The sequence below is a fragment of the Onychostoma macrolepis genome, chromosome 01 (genome assembly GCF_012432095.1).
Source record: "Onychostoma macrolepis isolate SWU-2019 chromosome 01, ASM1243209v1, whole genome shotgun sequence".
NCBI classification, from domain to species: Eukaryota; Metazoa; Chordata; class Actinopteri; order Cypriniformes; family Cyprinidae; genus Onychostoma; species Onychostoma macrolepis.
The window spans coordinates 30,582,481-30,597,868 of record NC_081155.1 but is presented as its reverse complement, the minus strand read 5'-3'; the positions used below and the strand labels follow the sequence as shown (position 1 = coordinate 30,597,868).

Genomic DNA, 15,388 nt, shown 5'->3' with positions numbered 1-15,388 from the left:
CTTCCTCTTCCTGGAGCTTTCAAGTTATTCCTTTGCTCTGTTAATAACACAATCTCAGTTTGACACACCTGACTGGGAGTTTTGTCATGATGGAATAGATCAGCTCCAGGACAGAGGCCTCATTGTTGCAGTTGATTCAGCTACTAATTTGCATGAAATAGATTATATGTCTTCCTGCTACATTGCAATATTCCAGTATGTATATGTGTGTGTGTATATATATATATATATATATATATATATATATATATATATATATATATATATATATATATATATATATATATATATTCCTCTTAATTTATTTTATTTTTTTACATTTGTTTTTATCTTTTATTTTTATATTTGTATTATACATTTTTTGAAGTCATTTTAGTGACCATACTGTAAAGAGAACTTTTTGCTATAGTGTGATATAATCCCTTTGGCTATTCTTTCCAGTGTGATTGACTTCTGATCTCTTGACATTTTCTCAGGTGGTGAAGATTCTAGAGAAGCATGACCCATTGCGCAGTAATGGTGGAGGTCATGGTCATGGTCTTGGCGGGGGTGGAGGACTCGGCAGCTTCCGTTTCGGTCCAGTCCCTGGCGATGAGGCCAGCGCTGTGCAGAACTATGTAGAGCACATGCTCTTCCTCCTTATGGAGGAGGAGTGTGGTCAAAATGGAGCCATGGGGCCCATTCTGGAGTTTGTGGTGATGGAGAACGTGTTGGAGAGACTGTTTATCTGGAGCCTGAGGCGAGAGTTTACAGATGATATGAAATTAGAACAACTGAAGATGTATGAAATGCTGATTGGACAAGCCAGACAGCCATTACTTCATCATAAACCAGTGCTCAAGCCTTTGATGATGCTCCTGTCGTCCTGCTCCGGCTCCCCATCGGGTCCAAGCTCCTCTGCTGTGGAGACAGAGCTTGTGCTGCTCCTGAACCAGCTGTGCTGTGTTCTGGCTAAAGACCCATCCGTCCTGGAGCTTTTTTTCCATACGAGTGAGGACCAAGGAGCTGCTAATTTCCTCATCTTCTCTCTACTCATCCCCTTCATACACAGGGAAGGGTCAGTCGGCCAGCAGGCCAGAGATGCGCTTCTGCTTATTATGGCTCTTTCTGCTGAGAACCATGTTGTGGCCAAACACATCGCAGAGAACACCTATTTCTGTCCGGTATGAGTCTATTGAAGTATATCTTCCTCTTTTATTTATACTCTTTTTCTATTTATCTTCCTCTTTTTTTTTTCTGTCCAAAAGTTACAATTACCAAGGTTCCTGCTGCATTGGGCTTACTTTATTGCTGTGCATTGCCTAAATTACCATCTAATTAAATAGTCTTTATGGATCATGGTGCTTTCTGAAGTGTTGAGTGCATAAAAAGGAATTTCTATTTGACTTGGATATTTAATTGTGCATGCCTATTAACCCTAATTTTACATTTAGGTTACTTTGCCATCATACTGTGCTTTAATGAAGTTAATTAAAAAAAAAAAAAAAAAAAAAAACATTTAATAACACTTAAATATAATCTTTAGTAAATCCCAAAATGAATATGGATGTTGTGAACATGTAAAACTGTTGGTTTTAGTTTTTGTAGTGTTTTATTTTTAACTTTTTAGACAAACTATTATACATTTTTATAACTGGCCATTTTTTGCTCTTCTCCCATAAAACTAAAAAACAACAACAAAAAAAAATTTGCAACTTATTGATATTGGCTGAAATTTTAAAATCCATAAAGACGGCTCATTAACTTGGGCCAAATTATGTTAAATGGGACAGAACAAACTAAAAACAAACAAAACAGGAATTGATTGTACAACTTCTGTACATCATCATCATTATATGAACTAGCAAACCCTGAAGAAATATGACATTTATAGCCTCCAGTTATAATGAGCACGAATAACACTTTTGAGTAATCTTATCTGGCTGTTTATGAAATGGCAATGAAATTCACAGTCAGTGAAGCCAACAGGACAGTTAAACTGGTTAAATCTTTAGTGAATGCATGGATTGTTTCTGAATATTATCAAATTTTCCTTTCAAATATGTGCCACCGTGGGCCCTGTCAGGGCATCCAGCAGCACAGTATGTGCTTATGTAAAGTCATTAGAGATAATTGCATAATCTGTTACACCATGGATGAGTACCTTTCTTACTAAGATGACATCACCCTCAGCTTCAATAGAGTCTGATTCTCAGCCTCACATGCACTCTCAGCCCTTTCTGACCTAACATTCATCAGCCACTGAATGAAGCCAGGAAGCATGCAGCTAAAGATTGTTGTACTATTACATAATGGTTGTCTTTACTGAAGTGTTCACAAGTGTATTTTGAATTAATTGGTTTGTTTATTTATTTTTGTTTTTGATGAAGGTTTTGGCTACAGGTCTGAGTGGGCTTTACTCATCTCTGCCTACTAAGTTGGATGTACCCAGTGAAGAGTGGCACTGTCTGCACCGTGAGGACTGGCAGCAGCTGCCTGCTCTTGTGCAATTTCTTAACTCCTTGGAGTTCTGCAATGCTGTCATACAGGTGTGTGCTAGTGCTGCTTCATTTCTACTGCACTTGTGCTTTATCTATAGCAAGAGGTGTCCAGTCCAGCTCCTAGAGGGCCACTTTCTTAAAGAGTTTAGCTCCTGTACACCTGCCAGGATGTTTCTGGTGATCCTGAAGACCTTAATTGGCTTATAGCTAAATTCTGCTGGACAGTGTCCCTCCAGAAAAAAGATTGGACACCCCTGGTTTATGGCAAACAATGTATCATTTTACAATCACATACAAACGTCCTCTGCTTGTTTTGCAAACATTCTTCAGGAGACAAAACATGTCAGGAGGCAAAGGTTGAGATATAAATAAACATTATTGTAGTATCCTTATCTCTATATGCCCGGTAGATGAAAGGAAGTAAAAATAGCGTGAATTCTTTTAATTTTAGCTTTGCTTTGTGTGTAGGTGGCCCATCCTTCCATCAGAGACCAGCTGGTTGGCTACATTCATAATGGTTTTCTGGTCCCTGTTCTAGCACCAGCATTACACAAGGTTAGTGGGCCATAAGCCTTTTTTTTTTTTTTTTTGGTTTTCCTAGATCTGAAAGCTGATATCAGTAAGATTTGATTTTAAGCAACCTCATTTTTTTGTAGTTGACACTTGAAGAGGTGATGACCACAACAGCATACCTGGACCTCTTCATACGCAGCGTTTCTGAACCTGCATTGCTGCACACTTTCCTAAGCTTCATCCTGCTCCATCGCCATGACAATGTACACATTTTGGACACACTAGTCAGCCGCATCAACACTCCCTTTCAGGTAACCACTATTTCATCCTGACTGTCAGCCAATTGCAAAAAAGCAGCCAATTAAATCTCAAAAAGCAGTACTTGCTTGAGAATAGCTCGGTGCTGAACAAGTGCTGGGTGATAAAAAAATAAAATAAGGGAATATTGTTAATGTTGTATTCATGTTAAAAGTTTAGGTTAGTTTTCACTTTTCTTTTTCTCCTCATAATTATGGCCACATCAAAGGGATGGTTCTACTGCTTTTAATAGCAGTATTTAACTGTTAGCTTTAAAACATATTTATGTGTGTGCGCTGTGAAGAGCATCACAGGTTTCAATATACACCGTGTTTTTATTTCAAGTTTTTGGTTTGCACGAACTTATAGAATCATGGAGTTCTGCACGCTTGCAAATCCTTTCACTATATCCAGCGAAGTGCAAACATGATGATGATAATAATAACAGGTTCATTGTGCAGTGGAGTCAGCTTCATTGATTGTAATGGCAGTATTTGTAAAAGTGCTGAACTCAGTCAGTGAGTTTGCCCTGAACTGAAGTAACTGACTGCTTCATTGGTTACAACGGGAGCATTCTTTGAAAACTTTCTGTATATAACATATTCACAATATGAATAAAGGTTTCATTTTTCATGGAAATAACTAAAAGCAAAGTTTCTGGATTGACAACCATATTTAAATGCCATATTTGAATCCAAAACTGCCATGATTAATAGTAACCATAAGAACGGATTGGCCAAAAAAAAATCTCATACTGTATGACAAAATTGATCTGGATTGAATTTGTATATACACACACACACACACACACAAACACACACACACAAACACACACACGTTGGTATATGTGGTTTACGGGGACTCTCCATAGGCGTAATGGTTTTTATACTGTACAAACTGTATGTGCTATTGTCCTACACCAACCCTACACCTAAACCTACCCCTTACAGGAGACTGTCTGCATTTTTAGATTTAAAAAAAAACACCATTTAGTATGTTTTTTTTAAGCCTTTTGATTTACAGGGACATAGGCAGTGTCCTCATAAACCACCTTCAAATTGTAATACCTCTGTCATACCCATGTCATTATACAAATTTGTGTCCCCGTAAACCACATAAGCGCACACACACACACACACACACACACACACACACACACACACACACACACACACACACACACACAAGTATGTACTTTGTAACAATGGCAGTTCTATTCAGATCATGTCTTTTTTTTAGGGGAAACAACAAAATCACAATTTTAAATTATTCCAGAGAAAATGCAAAAATAGTGAGATAAATATTGAATTTAATCAAAATTAACACACATATTGAAATAAATTTTATTGGTCACACTTTATATTAGGTGGCCTTAACTACTATGTATTTACATCAAAAAATAAGTACAATGTACTTATTGTGGTCACATTGTATTGCAAAACACTTTTGCTGCTATTGAGGTGGGGATATGGGTGAGGTTAGGGACCAGGGACGTGCAGAGAGTTCCTCAGGGGTTCAAATGTAAAAAAGGGGCAATATGAGGAAAAAAAAATTATAGGTCATAAGATTGGATACATTACTATTTTATATTTTTGCAAGAAGTCACTTATAGTCATCAAGTCTGCATTTATTTGATCAAAATTGTACTTATTTACTTAATGCATTTAATGCAATGTTGATTTATTAGCAATGTTGAAAACCTGTGATACTTTTTTCAGGATTCTTTGATGAATAAAAAGTTAAATAAGAACAGCATTTATTTAAAAAATTACTTTTGTAACAATATAGCCTACACTACCGTTCAAAAGCTTGAGGTCAGTATTTATTTAAATTTTTTAAAGAAATTAGTTTTTATTCAGCAAGGATTTGTTAAATTGATAGAAACAGGGATAAAGATTGACATTGTTAGAAAAAATCTCTATTTTGAATAAATGCTGTTCTTTTTAACTTTTTAATTATCAATGAACCCCAAAAAAGTATCACAGATTCCAATGAATAAATATAATTAAAAAAATTAAGCAGCACAACTGTTTCCAACATTGATAATAAATCAGCATATTAGAATGATTTCTGAAGGACCATGCATTGAAGAATGGAGTAATGATGCTGAAAATTCAGCTTTGAATAACAGAAATAAATGATATTTTATTAAAATAGTATACATGTATATTAAAATAGAAAAACATTCTTTTAATAATAATTCACATAATAGGCCTGTAGGTGGCACTTGGGCTTAAATAACTATGATAGTTTCATCAAATAGTAAATGGTGTATATCATACATAAATATAAGTGAATTGAATGGCCTACTGATTACCATTATTGCGACTTTTAGCGCTGCACGGTTTCGTGCAGTGCTTTTAGCATACACTGCAAAAAATGCAAAATAATTAACAAGCAAAATAATCTGCCAATGGGGTAAGAAAAATAATCTTGTTTTCTGTTTGACATAAGATTATTTTTCTTACCCCATTGGCAGATTATTTTGCATGTTTCAAGCAAAAACTCACTTAATTTTGAGTTGTTTTTACTGAAAACAAGAATAATTTTTACTTGCCTAGAAAATGCTTCTTGATTTAAGAATTTCTAGATATTTTGGCTGGAAACAAGACAAGAAAAGCATTTTTTGCAGTGTACATTTTCCCAGCTATGTAATTTGATTTATAAAATGAGGCAAACCGCAGATCCAGATCACTCCACAAATAAGCTCGTCTGTCCCATGTAATTTTCAACCGATTTATGAATAAGAACGGAAAATAACTGCTCCACTTCACATATTGTCCAGTGAAATTTGAACTTCTTGTGCCAGATCATGATTGGTTGGTGTATTATATGACAAACGGGCATTGATTAATTATGTAATATTTTAAAATAGATAATATGTGGATTGTTAATTAAATCGACACACTAGCTTTGATTATTGATTAAAATATTTTTTAGTTTATTTTTTCCTTCCGTCAACCCATAGGCACTCACTGAAAGAACCATGGCTCGAGAGCCTCGGTTTCCGAACAGACTGGAATATCAGTCGAGCAAAACGCACGAAACCCATAGCAACACCTCAGATTGACAGATATGTAAAAATAAACAGGAACTTTCCGAATTTTGAGCGAGTTTTGTACAAATTGTCATGTTAATTAGAATTCAAATGCATTTTGTTTTATTGACCGCAATATCATTGCTATTTGTCCGAGAGGGGCACTTTTGAATAATTTTGAAAAAGGGCAGGGGCTCAAGCCCCCAAAGCCCCCCCTTCTGCACGTGCCTGTTAGGGACAGGTTTGGTGTGTAGGTAAGTTTAAGGGTGGGTTAAGGTGTAAGGGATGGGTCAACAGTGTAATTATAAATCTAATTACAGATGTAATTTCATATAGGTATTTTTAAAAATATAAGTACAATGTAAAAACATGTACGTACACAATAAGTGCATTGTATCAAATGATTAATTTTAAATGTAAGTACACCGTAGTTAAGGCCACCTAATATAAAGTGGGACCATTTTATTTAGCTATACCATCGGGCCCTACACTCAACTACTGTTAATAACACTGCTGTACTACTTAACTTCAGGGTGAAGACTTGTGCAGTGTGCACAAGTGTTGAGAAGTGGTTGGTAGATTAGATGTAAGAATGAAGGTAGATTGTAGGCTCTTTCTATTAAATTAGACTAATATTTGAACTCAAATGTTAGTTTGCATGTGTATTCAAACAGAACGCCCGGCAGCACTAAGCCTTAAGAATCCTGATAGACAATAGTCAGCTTTATTTAATGCAATATTAACACAAAACAATTTAAACCAGTTAATGCCAGTTTTATTGTTTGAAACATGCAGTGTCTTCATTAAGTTGTGTTTTGTAGTAGTGTTTTTATAGGCTGTGCTTTTGTTCCAGCTTGGCACTGTATCGCTGGCCCTGTTCCGTACTCTCATTGGCTTGTATTGTGAGGATGTCATGCTCCAGTTGGTTTTCAAGTGAGTATATTTGTGCATACTGTTCAGTTTATTTTAAATATTGTCTCAGGGCTCCAGACAAAAAAATCGAGAAAGGAGCCATTGGCTCCTATAAGAAAAAACGTATTTAAAAAATATTTTTTTAGGTGCCACAGAATAAACGCGTTTTATTTATTTGTTTTTTAACATTTTGACATTTCAATCATACAGTCATGTTTGTCTACTCTTTTCTTGACTTTATCAGCATTTTAATCCATCTTGTAGATGACCTGGGTTCTTGTCTTTCCATCCCCAACTGTAAGACCTCTTGAAATTATAATTAAGATTTTCTTATACCATTTAACACATTTAAAACTTTTTATGGCCGTAAATTTTATACAAGTAAATTGAGAGGTTTTTAAGGACCCACAGTATTTAAGTTAGCCTGTTGGGCAGGGCAGTGATAAATTTTGGTAGCCCAACTGGAAAACGCAATAGCCCCACAATTTTGCGAGCCCTGGGTTTCCTCAATTTTTTTAAAGAAAAGTCAAATGATCGCTTTTTACAGTGTTAGTTTGGGCTCCTCCTCAATGCATCCTACAGGTTAAGTAAAAATATTAATATGCAAAAGCGAATAAATATAGCAAAATGCTCCTCTTTATAATTATTTTTCTAGCTAACTGATGAGCTTATGGATGGATGGTTAGGTATTGTTACGTGGCATTGTTTACAAGCTTTACAAAATTTCCACAGTTTGACACCGAATGAGCGATTACATGAGACATTTCAATAAGTGTAGGCTCTCTTATAAAATAGCCTACCTTTTGATATTAATTCACATTCATTTCATACTATAATAGAGAAAGATATAATGGGTTCACTTGCCGCTTGAACTGAGGCGCTAAAGCATTAAAGAGCGCCAAAACCGTATTTATTTTATGAATTTGGCAGAATGTTAAAGCTGATACTTTGTTTATTAAAAAGTAACAAAGCACAAAGCTTATTGTGATTACTGGACGGCAAGTGCGCTGCAAACAGGCTAAAATGAAGTTCACGCATTTACAGAACACAGACTAAAGATCTTGATAACAAGAAGCCATATTAGTAATAATTATAAACGAGAATTGTCAACGATATTGCCAAGATCCACACAGCTGACAGCTTTACCTGTTGAAGTTTGTTCAAGTTGTGCATGAACTAGACTCTGCTTTTCTGCACTTTCACTTTGCACGTCTCTGTCATTTTGATCTCTCGCGCTGCACAACTGAGCTGCGTTTAGCAGGCATTTCGGCAGAGATGAGGACTGTTTGAAACTCTCTTTTTTTTCCATTAAAACTTTGATGCGCATCGTCTCAGTTTAATACGTGGACATAAAAGATGTGATCGCAAAACAATCAGGAAAAAAAATCAAGTCATAACATAGTCGCCATTGGCGACCTCAGCAAAAACTTCACTCGCAAATTAATATTTTTGGTCGCAAATGCGACAGTTTTAGTCGCAGTCTGGAGCCCTGTGTCTTATACTATTGGTGTTGGTGTTTAGCTATCTTTCTTGTGGCACTATATGTGTGGTCTCTCCTTCTCCGACAGGTACCTAATCCCCTGTAACCACATGATGTTGAGTCAGCGTATAGTCCTGCGAGAAAGAGACTGTTACTCTGTATCAGCCGCCAAGTTTCTAGCCCTTACACCCTCCTGCTGCTCTCCAGAGGTCATGCCCCCTCCACTCAGACAACTGGACTCCATCCTGTGGTCAAAAGGCACTGATGGCTCCCATATAGGAACTACGGGTATAATGTAGTTCCTTTACTTCCTGTGGAAGAGTGTACTATTTTATGTCATTTTGATTTGCGTTGTGAATGAAGTGTCATTGTAATAACAAAATGTATAAACTTTTGACCTACCCCGAAAACTAAAATCTTGTAAGGACGTAGATCAGGGGTGTCCAGTTTTATTCCTGGAGAGCCACTGTCCTGCAGAGTTTAGTTGCAACCCCAATTAAACGCATCTAGACTAGCTAATCAAGGTCTTCAGGATTATTAGAAACTTCCAGGCAAGGGTGTTGAGCCAAGTTGGCACTAAACTCTCCAGGTCATTGGCTCTCCAGGAGCAGAATTAGAAACCCTTTACTGGATGCAGAAGGGAAAAAAGTGTTTGTTTGTTTTTTTTCAAAGATTTCTAGGTTTTATTGTTAAAAGTGAGACAAAATGATTTTATCTTTTGTGTTGGTCTCCACAAAATCATGCACTGAAGATTTATTGACTAAGATCAAACTTTAGATTAGTGGACTTGAGTCTGCAGACTGAAATGTTATTCATGTCTCAGTGACTTCCGTCTTCTGGATTAAATCTGCAACTTCACTAGTGCCGGCATCAACTTAATTTCTTCATTCCAGACTATGTAATCCGCTTATGTCTGTGCCTGTTATTAAAGTATTTGCAAGCTGATACAAATTCCAGAGCAATACTTTTTTGAAAAAGGGGACATGAAATATAATGAGAAGTGCATTAGTAACTGATTAAATATTGCTTGTACATTTTTCTCTAGAATCAAAAGAGGTTCTCTCAGAGGAGGATGAGTGTGGTAACTCCTGTGTCATTGGCTCAGAGATCTACCTGGATGTCAGTTACCTGCACTACTTGTACGATGCACAAAACGGCATCAGTCACTGTATGCGAGCATGCCGTGTGTGGTCGGCCCCTTACGATGGTGAGAACCCTCCTCCAGAAGAATACCAGCGCAGTACCTTGGAAGAAGCAGGTAAGACTCAGCCACCAGTTACCAGCAGGAAACCCCCAAATCAAATGCATCGCTCCGGTCCACCCCTCAAAGATATCACTGCTACTCCTGGATTGCTGGAGCTGGAGTGGGATGATAGTTATGATGCTTGTCCTGCACAACTGCAACCAGAGGAAGATCAGGAGACTCGCCCCATCCCGGACGAGCCCCCAAAACACATTCAAGAACTGCGGAGAACTGCTATTATGATTGTGAAGGGCTCTTACATTGAAGAGTCTGAGTTCCAGAATGATGTTATGGTCTATGACCTGGTAGCTCAGAAGGATGCTCATGACTCTGGTAATAGCTATCATGCTTCATCCAAACCTACAGAAGCAGCAAAGCAGGAGGTGTTAGATGGACCAGTAACTGATCAAAAGACTACAAATTCAGAATCCTCAATGAGCAATGGCTTGAGCTCCCCATTAGATGAAATGGATAGTAAAAAGAGAGGGTCCCAATCAGACCAAAAGTCACTGGAAGGGGAGGACCTTATGGCCCAGTATGAGGAACTCATAAGGACTCTGGGTGCACAGCACAGTCCAGCAAAAACAGACAGTGAACTCAAGAGTCCTATAGACCTCATGGATGAGGAGGAAGATGAGATTGACTTTAACTCTTTCTCCCCAGAGACACCAGAGGCAGAAAAGTTACAATCTCCTTTTGGGACCAAACCCCGCAGTGGGAGCAGGGGGCATGCTGCACCTTTTACAGGTCAGAAAATATTTTATTTTTCTAAATTATTTAAATTCTTACACACAATTCTTCATACACTCATTTATATATTGCACTATTTGAAGGGACAGCCATTTGTAGTGATGACCAAAAGTATAGGGTATATTATGCATGCATTCAATACCATAATGCACCTCAATAACGAGTGTGCATTAGTATATACCGCCTTCTCATAAAAAAGGTGTATAAAACATTAAGTTGGATGCTATAATAAAAATTTCATCAGTAATATGACCTGTTTAACTCAACAAGTGGCATCTAGAAACCATAAACATCATTGTACATGTGCATAGCAAATTGTGCACTGAATTGAATTACGTGACACTGTATTTCATGAAGTTTGACCTCAGTTTTGGCCCCCATGAACTACTATGCAAAGTTTAGGAATCAGTTAGTATTAGTTTCAGTTTAATGTTCAATATGATATTTAGGTGTGTGTTGTTCTGGCTCATTTTTTATTTTTTTGTATAGTTTAGTTTATTTATACTTTATCTAATATTTAAGTTTTGCTCTTGTCTTTTCAGGGCCATTTCTGAGTGTACTGCTGTCTCGTCTAGAAAATATGCCTAGCAATTCTCTCCATGTGAACTTACTTCTGACTGGCATCCTGGCCCAGTTAGCTGCTTACCCTCAGCCCCTGCTGCGATCCTTCCTTCTCAACACAAACATGGTGTTCCAGCCTAGTGTCCGCTCACTATACCAGGTACTGAAGTGCATACAGTGTCTGATCTACTGATTGAATGTAGTTTTAAATCATACTAACTCAATATTCATTGTCACTGCATGCTTAATTTGAGTTTAAAAAGGTAGAAAATGAAACCAAAAAATGCCAAAACTGTGATTTCACACTGGCCTCTTGTCAGATTTAGTACTATTTCTTTAGCCTACATTTCTTAAACTCCGATTAACATGGCAGATATTTTGAGCATTTTATGTATGCAGGTCAGTTGAGAAATGTCAACTGTTTAGACAAATGTTTAATGTGGGGCACATTTAAGAGCTCATGTGAACTTTGCCAAGGATTTGGGGGATAAAAAATGGATTTGGGCCACATTCGGCTGTGGTGTGAATGTAGCCTTTGTCTATATAACTCTAATACTATACAGATTCACAAACCTGCTAAAATAACATCAGTGGCACATCACACAGCGTCACAGCAGTGTTTTGCACTCAGTACTTCCCCTTTGTCAGCGTAAAGCCACGTTCGCACCAAGTATGGTAACTATAAAGATAACAATATTAGTGTCCACACCAGCAAACAATATCGTCTGTTTATTCTAAGCGCACGCGGGTCTGCCACTTTAAATTCTCGAACTCCTTATAGCAGGATGGATTCTGATTGGCTGTCAATGTTTTTATTGTTCATCAGCTGGAAAAAATCTTTCTGAAAGTGATTCCAACGATGTCGTTTCTCTGTGCCTTTATCATTATAGTTGTAGTGTGGACTCTGCAATTCTTTAAGATTTTTAGAACTATATCTTTATTGTTATCTTTATACTTATCGTCCTCTATGTGAACACCATAGAATTACCTGAATTATACCTTACATCATTACATGGGGCAATAGTAAAACCCATGCTTTCTCAACATTCATCAGCATGTCTTTGAGAGGCATGTGTTAGATCTGTTGGTTAATTTGTGTATCAATACACACAAAGATGGCTTTCACACAAAGCCTTGACCTAGTCAAACCAACCTGAATGTTTGTCACAAAATGAATGAAAATGCAAATTCAGTCTCTGACAGTAGGTGGTGCTTATGGAAAAGCAGAAATCTAAGCAGCCGTGTAGAGTGTTTTTTTTTTTTTTTTTTTTCCATTTCTGACACCTGCTTGTCATGATGATAGGAAGTCAAACAGTAAATGATGGCATCATTTGCAACCAGAGTATGTGCAGTAGTGATCTTAAAATGGAGCCGTGGTATCAATGTTCTGCCCGTACTTCCACAGACTCTTAATAGAAAACTCTTGAACATACCCAAGCGTGATAAAAAAATACTTAAAATGACAGAAACATCTGTGGGCAAAATTTATTTGAAGTGTACTTTGACTTTTTTTAGTTTGGCTCACGTCCCTTTTGTTTCCACGGGAGAGGGCGGGGTTTATGAACAGGAGGTGATAACTTTTCAGGATGTGTGTGGCACACTTGGATGTAACGGTAGCAGTTCTGAGCATGTGACCAAAAGAACAAATCTTATTGGCTAGCCAGGTTTTTTGCAGTGCTATGGAAAAGACAGCTCTCTGTAAAAGAAAAGGTCTTTCTTAAAAAGACATTTTAACAGATACATGAAAATGTTTATTGCACCAAATATTTGTATTGAACATTTGTCTTGTTGTGAAAAGACCTTTACACCTGTTTTTGACATTGGGATTGGATTTCAAGGGGAGGGTCTCTGACTGTTGTTAATAAAGCACAAAAAAAATGATAAAGAAGTGCATCTGTTTCCTTAAATTTACTACACAAATATAATGTTTCAAGCAGAAATCTCAGTTATTTCAAAGAAGTACCTCACTGGAGTCACAGCATGTTGATAACAGACAAACTGGATTACCCAAACCACTTCATGGAATATCTTCAATCACAATTTCTTTTGGACCCTGTTTACAACTGTATATAGCACTTGTAATGTATCACCTGGTGTGGATATGGGAGAATATGGAATGTTCATTCATTAATTTCACTCTCCCTTCTTGACTTTCTTGAATTTATAGGTACTGGCCTCCGTGAAGAACCAGATGGAACAGTGGTCAGCGAATAATAAAGACTTCCTTGAGCTTCTCACAGCTGCCCAGCACTGCTTATTGGCCAGAGAAAGTTCACTAAGAGGTCAGAGTAGATTCATATCCTTTCAGTCATATTGTTTTATGATTTAATAAACACAAAACTGTTTTACTACACAAAATAAAAATGATCAGTACGTAGGTATTTCATAAACATGACCTGCAGTGATTCTCTGCTCCTACTGTTTGTCAGCAAATTGTTTTCTGAAGAAATATAATATCAAAAGTTCGTCAGTAGGATTTTTAAAAATTTATTTTAATAATTTTATTTGGCAAGGAAGCATTTAAAAAAAGAAATCCTGGAAAAAAGTTTATACAAAAATAAGCAGTACAACATGTTTTTTCATAACTGTTTGTTGATAAGAAATGTTTCTAGAGCACAAAATGAGCATATCAGAATGATTTCTGAAGGATCATTTGACACTGAAGACTGGAGTAATGATGCTGAAAATTCAGCTTTGATCACAGGAATAATTACATTTTAAAATGTCTGATCAAAAAAAATATATTTTTGATCCAAAAATGCATCCTTGGCAAGCATGGGATACTTATTTAAAAATCATTTAACAATCTTATCAATCTCAAACTGTATAATATAAGAAACTGTTTATATTTTGAGTTAAACGGAGTATGTAAATCAATATCAAATCAATTAAATTTAGTCAAATAACTTTGAAGTCATTTTTCAGTTTGAGGGTTGCATAGCTACTGTTTTTCCCTTAGTGGTATAAACTGTTTCATCTTCTTTATTTGACTCGTTCAGTTTGAATAAACTACAGTGTACAATATATAAACATTGTCTTAGAAATGATGACAATGACATGTTTTTTTGCATTTCTATCTAGACTCTCAAAGTCCACAGAATGGAGATTGGTTCCATAGTTCTGAAGCAGACAGAATCAAGACGAAACCGAATATCCAACCCAAAACTGTGGTTCCCTTAAACAAAACTGAGGTATATGCCACGGTTCTCTTCACAGAGTTCCTGAAAGAGCTAGCAGCCTTTGCACAAGAACACTCCATCCTTTCTCATCTTCCCACGGAGCAGTAGCCTTTGATTCTGTTTTTATGTTTGTTATTAATGTTTCCAGGAAACTTTTGAACTGACGTTTTGGATGATTTTTAGCTCTTATTGAAAGCACTAAAACTACAGTTAACTCTAAATTAATGTGGGAATGGTTTTTCTGACTTCTCTCATTTTGATGGGAACATATGTTCTTCCCAGCATATGTTTTTGTTGTTCTGTTGTGTGAACAATCCTTGAAACTTCCATCATTTGATAATGCACTACCAAACCTGCCATAAAGCAGTCATTGATTTGCCTTCATTTGACTTAGGGACACAAAATGCTGGACATCTAACTAAAATTCCAGGCCTAAACTAAATAGTGATGGCCATACAGCCATTGAGCAAGAGGTGAGGAGGCATTAGATGTAAATAACACTTGTTATTAATAACATTTGAGGACCAGATTCTCTTCTACAGACTGTATAGTGCTGCTGATGTCTTTTTGCTGGAATGTTCCCATGATGGCCTTACTGAAGTGCTTATTCCTTTAGTCCTTAATTTTCAACATTGTCTTTATAGTTTTATATACAGTAAGCATACTTTGTAAACCTGGTCACTTGGCCATTTTATACAACTTGTCTGTAGGATTGCTGGATTTCCTATCACTTTGAGAAACAATTCTTACACAGTCGTTCTGGTTCTATGTAGAGCATCACTGATATTAACTTTCACATTGTCACATGCTTGTTAATTAGGATGAGGTGTCTTTCTTTAGTGGGGTAAGAGATATATATATATATATATATATATATATATATATATATATATATATATATATATATATATATATATATATATATATATATATATA

General features: G+C 36.6%; 1 protein-coding gene across 2 annotated transcripts in view; it reads left to right on the top strand.

Moving 5' to 3' along the window:
- The window catches only part of fhip1aa (FHF complex subunit HOOK interacting protein 1Aa), a 30,899-nt gene extending 15,577 nt beyond the window's left edge, over positions 1–15,322 (top strand). For both annotated transcript variants that reach the window (XM_058770155.1, XM_058770146.1), the window contains exons 4-13: positions 477–1,163; positions 2,370–2,528; positions 2,949–3,035; positions 3,137–3,304; positions 7,181–7,260; positions 8,808–9,007; positions 9,765–10,709; positions 11,255–11,433; positions 13,441–13,555; positions 14,355–15,322. In XM_058770155.1, the coding sequence (XP_058626138.1) occupies positions 477–1,163; positions 2,370–2,528; positions 2,949–3,035; positions 3,137–3,304; positions 7,181–7,260; positions 8,808–9,007; positions 9,765–10,709; positions 11,255–11,433; positions 13,441–13,555; positions 14,355–14,560 (2,826 nt within the window). In that variant the 3' untranslated portion in view covers positions 14,561–15,322. The remainder of the gene's footprint in view (positions 1–476; positions 1,164–2,369; positions 2,529–2,948; positions 3,036–3,136; positions 3,305–7,180; positions 7,261–8,807; positions 9,008–9,764; positions 10,710–11,254; positions 11,434–13,440; positions 13,556–14,354) is intronic.
- The last annotated feature ends 66 nt before the right edge of the window (positions 15,323–15,388 follow it).